At 38.7% G+C, this 15,768-nt stretch overlaps 1 protein-coding gene across 3 annotated transcripts in view; it reads right to left on the minus strand.

Moving 5' to 3' along the window:
• The window catches only part of ACVR2A (activin A receptor type 2A), a 99,859-nt gene extending 84,577 nt beyond the window's left edge, over positions 1-15,282 (minus strand). Inside the window, exons 1-2 of one of the 3 annotated variants that reach the window (XM_071216451.1) lie at positions 14,893-15,282; positions 14,516-14,649 (exon numbers count right to left, since the gene is read on the minus strand). In XM_071216451.1, the coding sequence (XP_071072552.1) occupies positions 14,516-14,570 (55 nt within the window). In that variant the 5' untranslated portion in view covers positions 14,571-14,649; positions 14,893-15,282. Of the gene's footprint in view, positions 1-14,515; positions 14,680-14,842 lie in introns of those variants that run through there. The other 2 variants (XM_058300964.2, XM_058300963.2) reach the window with 2 other exon arrangements.
• Positions 15,283-15,768: the final 486 nt, after the last annotated feature.

Consider the following 15,768-nt stretch of genomic DNA (forward strand, 5'->3'; position numbering starts at 1 on the left):
GAGAAATAAATTTTAAAAATTTTTAATTAAAACAAAAAACAAAAAACCCACAATGAGATACCACTTCATATCCACGAGGATGACTATTATTAAAAAAAAAAGTGTTTGAGGGGATGTAGAGAAATTGGAACACTCATGCATTGTTGGTGGTAATGTAAAAATAGGGTAGTTACTGTGGAAAGAAGTATGACAATTTGTCAAAAAGTTAAATATAGAATTAACATATGACTGGTAATTCTACTCCTAGGTTTATAACCAAAGAAACTGAAAAGAGGGACTCAAACAGACATTTGTATATCAATGCTCATAGCAGCATTATTCACAATAGCTACCACACCACCCTATTGGAGCACCTAGAAGCTTAGAACCTGCTATATCCCAGAATATAAAGTCCAACACGTAGAAGATCAGGGAAGAAGGACATTTTGATAGTGCTGAGGAGCATGTCTGTGTTCCTTCTGAACCAACAAGGTATACTAAATCCATTTTCCCTGAGAGACAGTATTATTTCTGGGGTAAAACTATAGTGCAGGGAATGGGTGTAGCTCGAGGTAGAGTGCGGCTTCCCACGTGCTAGGTCCTGGGTTCAATCCCAGGGACCACCTTAAAAAAACAAAAACAAACTACACTATTGGAATACACAAGACAGGATGTAAGTCTAGGAATTTAATCAACACATATGACAATGACTCTATAAGAAAATGCTCATAGGAGGTTCCAAACAAACTTTTTAGAACATAATATATTTCTAAGTTGGAGGAAGGATGCTACTGATACAGTATCTTTTGTCAAGGACAGACAAACTATAGCTTGTGGGCCGAATCCAGTATAAAAATTGTTTTTGTGGAACACCTAAACAATGATTTTTATATTTTTAATGGTTGGAAAAAATCGATAGAATATTTTGTGATACATGAAAGTTATATGAAACTCAAATTTCAGTGTCCATAAAGTTTATAGTCATACTCATTTATTAACACAATTATCGGTCTGCTTTCCCGCTACAACTGCCAGAGTTGAGTAACAACAACAAAGACTGCCTAAAATATTTACTATGTGGCCCTTTAAAAAATAACTGCAGACCCCTGCCCTAAGTGCTTGAAAGCATTCAATAATCATTTACAAATATTTATTAAGCACCTATTTAGTGCCAGGCACTGGGGAAACTACAGTGAACAAGACAGGTATGGTCTCCTTTATAAGTATTAATGGACGACAAAAGTGGAGAAAGATTGGGAAGAACAGAAAAAACCCATGGCTTCTTGTAGAAACCATCAGAGGGTCGATATGGCAAAACAATGTTGGAGGCCGGCTGTATCCCACCTTGAAGGTTGCTGTAAGGAATAACCATTTCTCTGATATTTTACATTTGATTGTTTATGGAATTAACCCCTCTACTCACAGACAACTTAGAGATTTACCCATGAAGCATCACAAATTCTGAATTAAAAAATGTTACAGTTCACTTGTATCCTTTCTACTCTACTCCTTGAAAAACTTCACTGTATTAATTACAAATATTTGTTCTAACATGTCAAAATTTAGAGTTTCATGTATGTATGTGTTTATGCTCTTACTTGTATGTGTAGGCTTTGACCCTCACTGTAATCTTGTAAGGAGGTATTATAAACTCAACTTTACAGATTAAGAAACTAAGATTATGTTATAGTTTCCTTGATGACATAGTATATATTATCATACCCTGAGAGAAGGGCTTTCACCCAGAAGAATGTTTGCTCTTTCTACTATACCAGTCCAAATTGCATAATTACTTTCATTGAATTTGAAGGTGAAGGAAGTTGTTACTGATGTTTGTCATTTTTTTAGAAAACTATTCTTGCCAATAAACAGCAACACATGTACCAATAAGATTAGCTTTTATTTTCATTAATTAACCCTTCCTTACTGGCAAGTCCATATTACAATGGCAGAAAATTCTATAATCTGTAACAGACTAGTTTATCTACTCTTCTGTTCTTTGTTGATAAAATGCAGCTGTTACCTTAATGAGCTAATTTCCCTCCATATCATGGATACATGGCAAGATATTAATTATTAAAATACTGCTTCAATCAAGGCCACAAATATATGTTACTAGACTAGAAACTGGCAACTACAATTCTTGGTGTGGGGATATTCTTGGGTTATAGTGGTAAAAGAGGATCTATGGATAAACTATTAAAACCATCCTTCATTGATTCAAAAGAATAAAGTTTGCTCTCTTCTTTATGCCTAAACTTTTATCTTCATACCCCATCCTTCAGTAGTAATGATCAGCTTGAATAGTTTATCCTTCCTAATACTATTTCCAATAGAGGTAGTTACTGGAGAAAATAGTACCTGACAGTTTATTAGGCCTCTCAGCAGTCAAAGCCTCCTAATTTAATTGCTTCTCTATTACTTTAGTCCTCTCAACTAATAAGCAATCTCCATTTACATTTTAACAAACAATTAGCAACTAATTTTCCAAATTCAACAGCCAAACCAGGTTTATGTATCTCTAAAGAACAAGGGAAGAGAATAAAAAAGTTTACCAACTAAAATTTGTTATATAATATTTATAGAGAAAAAAGGATAGTCAATGGCTATTCAATCCTTTTTCCTGGTCATTTAGAAAAGTGTTTCATTCTATTTCTGAATGTTTGCTAATCAAATTGCTTTACTGTTACCATGTCCAATATAAAATTAATATATTACAACTGTCTTCACTCATTATTTATCATTCTCTTTTATGCTTTGACTTTTCAATTCTCCCCTTATCATTTTAAAACATACTTACCCAAGTTAATTTCAAGTCTTAGCTTAAATTAAATTAATTAGCAAATTCTACTCACTAATCCTACAGTCTGACACTCCACTACCAGGTAACATAAGGCCTAGCAACCAGTTCTTTTTCTGGAACTACTTTACTTGAGGTGATGATAAATGAAATGGCATATAATATTTACTGAGTAAAACTATATTTCTTTATAAAGGGTGGCTTACCAAAGATAGCTAGTTTTACCTGCTACCAAAATGAAAGAAATACAACAACCAAATGAATAGAACCCAAATGAAGAGACAGCTGCTATTTTACACACACACAGACACACACACACACACACACACATATTAATTCAATCTCTTCTGGTTTTACTTCTGTGTAATAATGCCATTTTCACTAATTAAAGATGCTGCTGCTGAAACCTCTGCTATAATAAAGAGTTGATTTCTTGACACCAAGCATCACCTCTCCCCTACTGCCCTCCTCCCAAAGTGTAGAGGCTTGATACCATTCGTAGATAAAAATATTCAAGCTGACTACCTAGAGGTCACAGCTTTGAGTAAAACTAATAGCCCATAGTATTTAACTATTTATCTGTTATTTCAGCCTTTATTGTGAGACTTTGATAACCTGAAAGGATATCAAATTCTTAAGAATGAAGATTCAAAACATGTTGACTTTTTATTCCTAAATCTTCAGCCATACCAACATAGTACATTACAAGTATGACACAATACAAGAGGTGAGTAGGCATTAAAAAAGACAGAGAGTAAAGTCAACATTTCAGAGAGAAACAGAAATGCTTAATAAGAATATAAATTAGATACACAAAATCTAAAGATAGGAATTTGCCACAAAAATTGAATTACCTCTGGTCTGCATTTTATTTCCTCTGAGTTTTCTTGAGACATTGTATTCAAAGTTCCCAGGAAGTGGACTTGAATCAACAGATAGAGCGTCTGCCTACCACATGGGAGGTCCAGGGTTCAAACCCAGGGCTTCCTGACCTGTGTGGTAAGCTGGCCCACCCACAGTGCTGATGCCCGCAAGGAGTGCCGTGCCACGCAGGGGTGTCCCCTGCATAGGGGAGCCCCACGTGCAAAGAGTGCGCCCTATAAGGAGAGCCGCCCAGTGCAAAAAAAGCACAGCCTGCCCAGGAGTGGCCCCGCACCCACAGAGAACTGATGCAGCAAGATGACGCAACAAAGAGCGAAGCAGATTCCCCATGCCGCTGACAAGAATACAAGCTGATACAGAAGAACACACAGAGAATGGATACAGAAAGCAGACAACTGGGGAGGGGGGGCGGCGGAGGGAAGGGGAGAAAAATTAAAAAACAAACACAAAGTTCCCATGTGCACAAGAACCTATCTGCTTATTTTTAAGTAATAATATAGAGAAAAAAGTGGGGTGACTAAAAAAAAAAATACAAGAGGAAGCCTGATTAAGTGTAGGCAAGCTTTAGAAGACAGAGCTAGAAAGGATCTTGGAGAGCCTGTCTAGCTTAGGTTGATGCGACTGTCTCCTAACTGTTCTCACTTCTGCATTCCTACATTCTCTATTTTCCAGGTAGCTGCCAGAGTGATCTTAACACATATCCCAGATCCAGCTCCTTCTTAAAACTCTTTTGCTTCCCACTGTCCTTTGGATTTTATTTTAACTCCCTCCCATGTCTACAAAGCCTTGCATGGTCTTGTTCCTGCTTCTCCAACCTGCTCCTTGCATTCATTTCTTCAGGTAGCCAGTCAGCCTATCAAATATTTATTGAGCCTTCTATTATGTGTGAGTAACTGTGCTACATCTGGGAGTACTGTGATAAACAAGCCATAGAACTTCCCTCACAGAGCTTACACTCCAGTAGTGGGCAGGACAGATAATACATAGGTAGTTAAATAAACTAAATAATTGGAGATTGTGATATGTGGTATGAAGGAAACAAACAGAATTATTCTCTTTCAGCACCCTGATTGTTCTCATCAGAGCACACATGACAATTTGTAATTATTTCATTCATTTGACTACTTACTTTGACTATAAGCTCCAAAAGGGCAAATTCACATCTGTCTTATTACTGCTGCATTGCAAGCACAGTACCTGACATACAGTTAAATAATTTATTTATTGAATGAATGAGTCCTTGTTCCATCTTCTTTAATTTAGAGATGGATAAAGTGAGGCCTTAGTGGTTGACAAAGGCCAAAGAGAAAATTAGTGGAAAAGAAGGAATATGAATGCAAGACTTAAGTTTTTGTCTAAAATATAACACACTCAAAAAATGTTGATCTCAAAACTTGAACAATCGTGTTTTCATGTTTAAAGAGCTGGTATGTAAAAATGGACTTCTAAATCTTTTAACACTTTTCTTTTACATAAAAAGTTTTTAAAAAACTTAAAGCTTGAGTAAAGTTGCCTAAGAAAAATACTTTTAATTCCAAAAAATAAAAGGAGATGAAGATTTACTCCAATGTTTCTTTTTAATACATGCTAGAAGAAGACCTTAAAGAGCTCGTTCTAAAAGTAGCATGGTTTCCAAACGTTCTGGATATTTCCTGGTGCCTATCTGCCCCTCTACTACATTGATAATCTATGGCTGAATCACTTAGTAGGAATATTATTTTGTTTTAACTGGTAAGTAACTTCCCTGCAAATTAAAAAAAAATCCCCTAAGAACTGAATCTATATTTTAAACGATTTTACATACTACCTTTTGTTAAATGAGGCTTAGTTAAAACTAACGTAATTATGTAAGATCTACTGTGGGACCAGCTACTGGGTTACATGGTATATTTCATTTAATACTCACAATACTGTGGTTTACAAATTTTAAAGATAATAATAAAGAATCTCAGAGCTTTAGAGCCTTCCAAGATCTCATAACTTGCCTATGTCCCTTCCTCTTCAAATGATGTCTTCAAACAAGCGTGATTTACCACATGTAATCATAAAGATGTGAAGAACAAGATTTTTCCTAATAAAGGTCATTTCTATAAAATATGAATTGTATAGTAATGCAAACTATGAAAAATCCCCCAGCAAAGCTTTAAAAACAGGCTCGGTTTTTTTTTTTTTAAAGATTTTTATTTATTTCTCACCCATTCTCTCCCCCAGTTGTCTGCTCTCTGTGTCCATTCGCTGTGTGTTCTTCTGTGTCCGCTTGTATTCTTGTCAGCAGCACTGGGAATCTGCTTCTCTTTTTGTTGCATCATCTTGCTGCATCAGCTCTCCGTGTGTGCGGGGCCACTCCTGGGCAGGCTGCACTTTCTTTCATGCTAGGCAGCTCTCCTTACGGGGCGTACTCCTTGCACTTGGGGCTCCCCTGCGCGGGGGACACCCCTGTGTGGCAGGGCACTCCTTGCATGCATCAGCACTGCGCATGGGCCAGCTCATCACACTGGTCAGGAGGGTCTGGGTTTGAACCCTGGACCTCCCATGTGGTAGGCGGACGCCCTATCCGTTGGCTTGTTTTTATTACAAGATGTAGACTTGATTATTCTCTAAAATATTTTGAAAGGTACCCTTCTCCCCACATGTATAGCCAATCATTCTAAAAATCTTCTTCCTGCTTTACATTTATTTTCTTCAGCAACATTAGGGAATAAAATGAGTCTCACTGTGACTATAGCTACTAAGAAAATAGCCAAATAATGAAAAAAATTGCTCTTATCTAGCAAAGAATGGTATTGAAAAGATTTAGACTTTGGGTATGAATAGCATACATCAAGTTCAAAAATTTTCTAAATCTACTTCAATATGACAGTTTGATTTACTATGAGGAAAACATCTCACACAGATTTCAAAGAATATAATCTGGATATACTTATTTCAAAGAATGTAAGTATGAATAATTACTGAATTTTACCATTATTTAAACACAAACAACATACTGAGCATCTAATGCTTAGAATTCTTTACCTAAACATCACAACGGAGAAATATCTATTATATAATGCCTGCCCCTGTAACGGGCTATTGCATACCCTCAGGTTTTTTATGCACTGACTCTAATTTTCCCAAATCCATTCTTATTTTTCACTCATACCTATTATCTCAATCCATACCTGTCTGTAGAACTTTACTTCCTAATTCCTTCTGGCTCATCATTATTTATTTAGTAGTGCTATTATTCTACCTTAATCTTCAAGTTGCTTTTCTATCCTATATTCTGCAATTTCATATATGGGACGTCCATCCAGTCATATCATTCACTCCTATTCCTCGCAGTTTTAAATACTTTTCATCTGGATTTAACCTCCTTACTGAAATTGTTCTACTTCTTCAAACAATTACAATGTCTCTTCATACAAATCTCTTCCTCAGTTTGTCAAAATTCCTCATCCCAATTTGTCTTTTATCCACAGTCTTGCTCTCCAATTCCCTGTTTCTTTTCCTTCATACAATATCTACCCTTCTTAAACTGGTAACACATTTTTTTTTCTAGGATTAAAATTATCTCCTCCAGCAAACCTTCCCTAAATGAAAAGGTCTAGACTCTGCAAAATAATATCTAATCCTGTTTCAGGACTTTGGGGTATAGTTAATCCAGCTAGCTAGTCCTGGAGAGAAAAGAACTCAGCCAGGACAGGCCCAGGTTCTCCCTGGGGCCATTTTTCCCTATATTCTCTCCCTAGCCACATACCCTCTATTGTAAACAAAGTAATGACCATATTTTTCAGTGCATGGGTTTTTTTCAGTGTACATATTTATGTAGTTCCCTTCTGTACTCAGAGAGTACTAGATGGAGAGAACAGGGAATTGTTGAACTAGGTCAGTGTTTTTAGGAATTTATAACCCATTAATTGGTCAATGAATCAATTAATGGGTCATAATCAGCATTTTAAAAAATGAAACAGAATACAAAAATAAAATGCCCTGCACACAGTGAGAGTAAATAGTCCATGAAATTTTTATTTCTGATATATACAAATAAAAGAACTGGGTCATGGTGCATTGTATATTTCTTATTGTGGGTTATAGTCAAAAGGTTTGAAAACCAATGCATTTGAAGATCTCTAAAATCCCTTCTAAATTATACAATTCAAATTATAATAGGTTTAGTCTAAGGATCAGAAACACAGCATTTAAAAGAAAACAAAAACTGAACAGAACCTAAGGATACCAAAAAACAACCAGCAGAATAATTATTGTCTCAATAAAATGTCACTATTGAATTTTAACCTTAAAACTATAGAATCATAATTCTTTTGTAGGAAAAAAAGTTCAGAGATGATCTAATCCAAGTTCATCACTTTAATAAATAAGGAGAAAACTCAGGCCCACAGAAGTGAAATGATTTCTATTCATTCATTCAATAAACATTTACTGAGTGCCTACTCTATGCCAGGTTCTAGAACTGGGCTTGACGATAAAGAGAAGATGCCTTGAAAGAGCTCACCATCTCAAATGGAAATAGGCAAGTAAACATCAGTAGTTAAGTACTGAAATCAAGATCATTTACAAAGTGTAAGAACAGAGAGCACCTAACTTAATCCAGGTTGAGTGGCAGAGTAAATGTCCCCAAAGAGGTGATACTTCTTAGCATTAAACAATAAGCAGTTAGTCAGGTAAAGGAGGAAAAAGTAACATGTACAAAGTCATCTACTGATATACAATAAAGGATGGCACATTTAGGAAACTGCAAGTAGAGTGTGTATGGCTGGTATACAGGACTTATCCTGGGAGGAGCGGCAGCAGCATAATGCCTAGCATTTATGTGCCATTAATCTTCAAACCACCCTCTGAATAAGGCACTATTAAGTCCCCATTTTATAAATGAGGAAACTGAGGCCTCAAAGATTAAGTGACTTGCCCTAGGTTCAGATGTGAAGAAAGGACTTAAACCCAGGAAGTTTTAACTCCAGAAACTAAACTCTTAGCCTTTATACTAAGAGGTCAGAGAAAATAGGTAGAAACCAAATGATGAAGGACCTAGTATGCTATTCTAAGACTTTATATGTTATGTTAAAGGTGACTCACAGTCAGTGAAAGGCTTTAAGCAGGAGTGACATATACAGATTTATTTTTTAATGAGGTCTCTCTGGCAGCTATGTGGATGGATTGGAAAGAAGAGGAAGTAATGACAAGGAAACTAGGTAGTCTTAGCTAGAAATGTATTATAATTCAGGTGAGAGAAACAATAGATGAGTTATACAGCAGCAGTGCTAGTACCAGAAACCAGGTTACTGACCACTACCACCACACTCTTGCTCAGGATCCACAAAAACCTCTCAATTTTTCTCCTTAAGCCAACCATTTTAACAGCTCAAGAGATCCAGCCTCATAGAGGGAACATTATATTCCTTTTAGGTTCCTTTCTAAACAAAACCTGACCCTTAGATGCACTGGGTATTTGAAAGTGACTAATAGAAATCTAGCTGGAGAATGAGGGGAAGTCAACTGCTATCTACAGTTGTTTTCTTACCTTTTTGATTTCTCCTCCTTCCTCAATTCACTATTCCTGGAACATTCATGTTCAATAGTCAATTTGAAATCAATGCTCTGTCTAGACATGACTTTTATAACCTAACAGAATTAAATCTACCACAGAGGAAGTCTAATGTGTTCCAAGCAATAGCAATAAATATACTCTTTGCTCTGGTCAATTTTTGGTTAACACAAAGAATGAATGACTAATAACAAAAGACTGACTTTTTGAAAGCAGTAAAGAGTTTTAAAAAACCTGAATATTAAAATACAAAAGAACAATCTAAAGGTCAAGACATTTGATGCCAAAAGACTAACACTACTACCAAGTGTGTGTGTGTGTTTGTGTGTGTTTGTGTTATTCCAGAAACCAACAAGGGACCTGTTAGAAAAGGCTATCTGGTCAATTCACAAGCATTCTAAATTTAATCTGTTTTCATTTAAAACAGAAGTGAACCCTCATGAGCTACCCTTGAGGCTAATCAACTACTGGGTTCCACTATCAAGCAGGCTACAATATGAAGAGGGTACGGAAGAAATAAAGGGGAAAAGGAAATAGACAAGGAAGGGTGGAAATAATAATGAAAGGGAATGGGAAAAATAATGAATTACAGAACATACCTAAAAAGTGAAGGAGTACCAGTGACTGCAGTATCAAATACTGCCAATCTTAATTACTATCTGAGGGACAAGTGTCAACATAAGAGCAAGAAAAGACAAATTTAAATCAAATTTATGAGACAAAGATGCGAAATAAAAATATTTACAAATGTAAAAAGCAAAAAAATAAAGTTTTAGAATCTAAAGAGAACATTTAGAGACTAGAAAGTATCATTTAGTTTAGTAACGTTTCACTTCTCAGGAAACAATGAGTCTATTGGACCCATAAGGTAAAAAAAAATGTTAATAGTACCAGAGAGCTGTATAAACTGCTGTTACAGAGACAATATGAGGCTTATATGCATACCTTTTGTGGGAGTTACTTCAGAATTTCCTTTTCAGTGGCACAGTGCTACTTATTTTGTTAAGAGTTTCACCGTAATTCTTAGACTGGCTAGCTGGGTTAAGGCTCTTAAAACCAGAGTTCAAAACAAGTTAAGCACTTACAATTATGCTCAAGATTTAATCTTAAAAAGGGCAAAAGCCTGTAACAGATAAAAGAATATTGCTTTGTATAGTCTAAACGATTCTAACGGTAACCAAAACCCAGCTAATGACTCTCAAAAAAATTATATAATTAAGAAATCACTTTCAGGGAGCAGATGAAGCTCAAGTGGATGATCTCTGGTACCTCCTAAAAGCAAAACAAACCAAAAGAAAACAACTCTCATTGGGGAAATGTAACTCAATGGTTGAGCACCTACTTCCCATGTACGAGGTCCTGGGTTCAATCCCTGACACCTCCTAAAAAGAAAAAGAAATCACTTTTCAAGTTTCTTAAAATTAAAGTTAGCTAGATAAAAGAAAAAAAACTGAATGAACACCCTGAAGCCACTTGGGGGAACATGTAAGAATGACATTATTTCTTTCATATGATGCTTACAAACCTTCAGGCACCATTTAAAAATACACATACACACACCAACCACCAAATACCATACGCATCACTAGCAGCAGCAACATGACCACTGGCACCCAGACAGCTCTTTCAATAAGGATAAAAAGAAATATCCTTAAAGACTAATATTAAGGCAAAGAGACTACTAGAGCAACAACAAATATAATTAGGCTTGGTATCTTGACCCATCATTCGTCACATCCATGAAGATATAGTCTTCTTGCGCGCTCTATCATAACAAGTGACTAGAGAATATTTATTCCTAACAGCAAAAATTATGAATGTATAATGGAATGAAATAATGTGTATACCTATAATCTGTTTCTCTAATTTAATCATACTGTAATTTTAAAAGATAATGAAAAGATGAAAATTTTCAATACAAGGTTACCTGGAGAGCATCAATATCATGTACTTACAAATTTTAGATGATTGTCTCTGGGAACGGGGAGTAGAGTCCTTTTACTGGTAAACTTTTTAAAAATTAAGAATTTCAGACAGGATCTTTCAACCTCAACACTACTGATATTTTGAGCCAGATAATTCTTTATGTCCTGTGCACCGTAAGATAATTAGCAGCATCCCAGCCCTCCAAACCCTAGATGCCAGTAGCGACAACCAAAAATATCTCCAAATGTGGGGGGGGGGGGGGGGGAGGGGAGGGATGACCCACAGTTGAGAACTTATAGCTCAGATCATAAACAGAAAAGTTCAAAATGAATTGTGGGAGATGGTATTTTGTTTTGTTTTTCTTGTGATCTCATTTCAATATATTTGATTTTATCACAGAGATTCTGTCATTTAGAAAACAAAGCATTTAATATCTATCACTTGTTAGCCAAAGTTTAGAAGAGTCCCAGAAGAGTCTTTGTACTGCCAATTCCCCTCCAACCACACACTCTCACAGATACACACACACAAAGTACTGCTTTGCTGAACTGAAGAAAATGTCATAATTACTTTATTTCCATCTCCTATTTTATCAAATATATTGAACAGACTGCTCTAAAGGAATTCTAAACAAAACTTCAATGCAACTTGATTACCACAATAGCTGCATCACTTTTGGTATGATAAACCTAGGTACTAGAGCAAGTATTAAACTCACCCTCACATTTTAACAAACTGTGAAGAAAGATACAAATTAACCACTGTGCTTTCAGGAAAACTAAAACTGAGGAGCAGATTTGTGTTTTGAAACAGAATCTGAGGAAGAGAAGGAAAAAAGAAAAAATTTAAAATCAAGGAGAATCTGGAGGCATTCCAGAATGAGGATAAAGACCTAAACTGTTTCCCCTAGAATGAGAGGAGGAAATTATGTCCTTGGCCATATCCTACAGTCTGTATAAGCAGTCTCCAGAATACATACCATGGAATGGAAACTGAAAAAATGAAAGCCCACAAAACACTAAAAGAAACAATAAGTATCAATCCTAAACACCTGGAATAAAACTCCTCTACACTACTGTTCTCCAGTTCATTAAAAAGCAAAAAACAAAACAGAACAAAAAACCTAATATCCAGAAACAAACTTACAACTTGAGAAATTTTTTTAAATTCTCAGAACATAGCCATCCTCATGCTTCCAAGCATGCCAGATTACATACTACATAGAAAAATCAATTAGGAGGAGAAACACAATAAACCATTTTAGAATGCATTTAACAAAAGCCCTTTACAAAAATCAGGCACTTCAAGTGCCAAAAATCTACAGGTATTAATATGGATTAAAGTCTCGATGATTACTTCCATTATCTTTAAAAGAATCACATATTTTAGTTCAACTAGGAATGGTCACCTAAAAATAAATCCTATTCAACAGTATTTAATATCAATAATATAAGTGGAATAGTCATATGCTTTATTTCGAAATTTTGGCTATTAATTTGCTAGCCTAGTGAAAAGAATCCTATTAGAAGCTGCGGCTCAATTCCTCTTACTCCCAAACCAAGCAAGGGAAGCTGTAAGATTGTAGCAACAGCCTGCTTTTCCAGAAGAAATACCTTGAAACTGCTCAAGAATAACCTCATCCACCAATTAATGTGACTCAGGTGGGGTTGGGAGGGAATAATGTCCACAATTTCTTGGTCAGTGGCCATGAAGCCCCTCCTCCTCAAGAGCAGAAGATCAGAAAAGGGGATTTGAACAAGAGGACTTTATCAACCAGAACATACAGGGGAAGGGGAGAAAGAGTACTACCGGGAAAATAAAAACTACATGGTTAAGCCACATCGCAAAAGCAAGAGGTTTAATGTTATTAAGACCTTCTTTCATTTCAGACACAGAATTGTTTATCTTCCTCCCCAAACCGTGCACAAAAAGAACTGTCAGCCTGCCATAAGCATGTATCTTCTTCCATTTAAACAGACATGATTCTTTTGGTTAATCTCTGGCAAGATCGCCATTTCACAACACATTCAGCCCACCCGGAACTGATCAATACCACTACAGACATAAGACTAGACTTTATCCATTTATTAACCACAAGGAAATGTACCATTCAGCAAAATTCTATACATTACAAAAGACATTAAGGGAGGCGTGGGGTAGGTTGGACACGGATAGGGGACACACACACACACACACACTACCGTGGTACACAAAGAAAAGACTACCACCCTCTAATTTCCCTGTGGCATATGAGATAAAGACATGGCCATGAAACCTGTCAATTCTGTTTTTTTCACCCTATTATTCTTTCTATCTCACAACTTACTGAGGACTGATTTTCATGATAAACAGATCTACTGCGACTTTAAAATTGTTTCATCTTTTGACCTCAACTCTCCTGTTAGGTATATTTGCACACCTTTTGGGCTAGACACTGTATTCATTTAATAGAATGTCTAATACAAAAGACTAGATAATTTTTCAACCACTGGTTGCAACCATTGAACGTTCTCACAAAATTAAAATTTCAAATATTAAATGGCCAGATTATTCTTCCAATCATGGATCAAAGCCTATTTTATGACTATAGCGTATTTAACATTAAGAACAATTTCAAACGAGCTGTTCTAACCGAAAACAATGCTCCAAAGCAAAGCGGTTAAAATAAGTATTCCGTAGGTAAGCAAAATTATGCCCGTAAAGAGCACACAAACGATGGTTGAAAGCCAGGACATTACCAACACGCAAGTGGCATACCTCTTCTACCCAGGGTTAGAGTTAATACTCCAACTACTACTACAACTATTTTTAACACTGCTGGACAATGAAGTTAAAGAAAACGTGAGAGGAGACCTAGATGAAATTAATGATACGATGCACTGTTTCTCACGGTGAAAAATTCAGCAGCAACTCACTTCATCTCTGTAGCTATGGTCACCTGTGAATCACTAATTAAAAGATCAGGGGAAAAAACCACCTTATTTTGGAGGATCCCACTCTAAATGTCGTTTTGGAATATGCCTTTCGGGTCTCAGCCTTTGCATAAATTGCCACTTGTGGTATCTGCGGCTTAAGAGCAACCCAACCGGCGCTGTCATCCAGTGTTGTGGGCACAAACCATGACTTTCTCACTTCCACAACAACAGAGCAGTCACTCGTATCAGTTCGCCAACCTAATTAAAAACGAGAAAAATTCATGGAGGTTTCCAGATCACAATCAGACCTGGGGGTGGAAGCCGAGGGGCTCGGGGTGGGGGAAGAACCTCCCCAGGCTCCACTGAAGCTCAACAACACAACAACCGCTGCCGCCAGAAGCAGCAGCAGCGGCGGCGGCCGCAACAGCAGCACAGCGGCAGCCGCCCCGCCGCGCTCCGAGCACCTACCTGAAGAGCAAGAGATAAGAAAGACGGCAAACGCCAACTTCGCAGCAGCTCCCATTTTACCGAGGCGCCGGGCAATCCGTAGGAAGTTCTCGTTTGATATCCAGTTCCCTGCGTCTTCCTCGGAGACAAACCTCCTGGTGTAAAATCAACCGTCATAAAACATATTCGGAAGCCCCGACCAAAAAACGTTTACGGGGTTTGAAAGGCAGAAAATAAAATAAAATAAAATAAAATAAAAGAGCACAGCAAAAAAAAAAAAAATGCACCACGGGGGGAAAACCGCCACACACACGCACAACACACAAAACCAAACAACGAAAAGCCTACAACAAAAGCTGGTTTAAATCACTGTCAAAATCACTGTCAGCTCCGCTCGCCTCTCGGATCTCTCGGAACAAAACGCCAGGCTGCGGCGACAAGGAGGCGGCGGCGGCGGCGTCCGCGGCCACCCGGACAGTCCGGGAACCAAGCTGGGTCCGACGTCCGGACCGACCTTCAACCCGGACACCCAAAGTCCGTGGACCACGGGCGGCCGAGCCCGCAGCGGTGGCAGCCGAGGCGGCGGCGGCAGCGCGGGGAAGGACCTGCGGACCGCGGCGGCGGCGGTGCAAGCGGTGGCCAAGTTCTGGTCCAGGCTCTGGCTCCGGCTCCAGGCTCCGAGCTCGGCCGCGTTTTCGGTCTCCTGGCCTTCGCCGGGCCCCGCCCCCCAGACTTCCGGTTCCGGTCCGAAGCTGGAAGCCAGGAGCGGCGGAGAACGCTCGGCGGCGGCGGCTACAGCAGCGGCGGCGGCCGGGCGCAGCGCGCGTGCCGGGCGGGGAACGCGAGGAGATTGTCGGGGAAGCGAGGCGGGAGTGAGGGAGGGGTGTGAGCGTGAGGGCGGGGCCGGCTGGAGGGCGAGGGGGCGGGGCGGACGCAGCCTCGATACCGCGAGGCCTCGGCGTCCGGCGTTCTAGAGCGAGAGATCCCGCGAGAAAGCGTGCGGGCTCCTCGAAGCCCCCGGGCTTTGACTGGGCTCTGGGGCCGAAATGGGTGGGTGGGTAGAAGTGGTCGAGGGCCTGGGAGGCCTTACGCTCCTGGTTTCCAGATCGTACTCGGCTTGCGCTTCTTAAGCGCGCTCCCGAGAGATCCAGGGGGAGGCCAAGAGAAACAGGACCCCGAGACGCTGCGGGTGGCCAGTGACCCCCTCCGAGGGGCTTCTGCGGCGCCCTCGTCTTTCCCCCGGAGTGACGCGGCGTCCCCCTGGAGGCTTCTAG

Source organism: Dasypus novemcinctus, chromosome 7 (assembly GCF_030445035.2).
Source record: "Dasypus novemcinctus isolate mDasNov1 chromosome 7, mDasNov1.1.hap2, whole genome shotgun sequence".
NCBI lineage: Eukaryota > Metazoa > Chordata > Mammalia > Cingulata > Dasypodidae > Dasypus > Dasypus novemcinctus.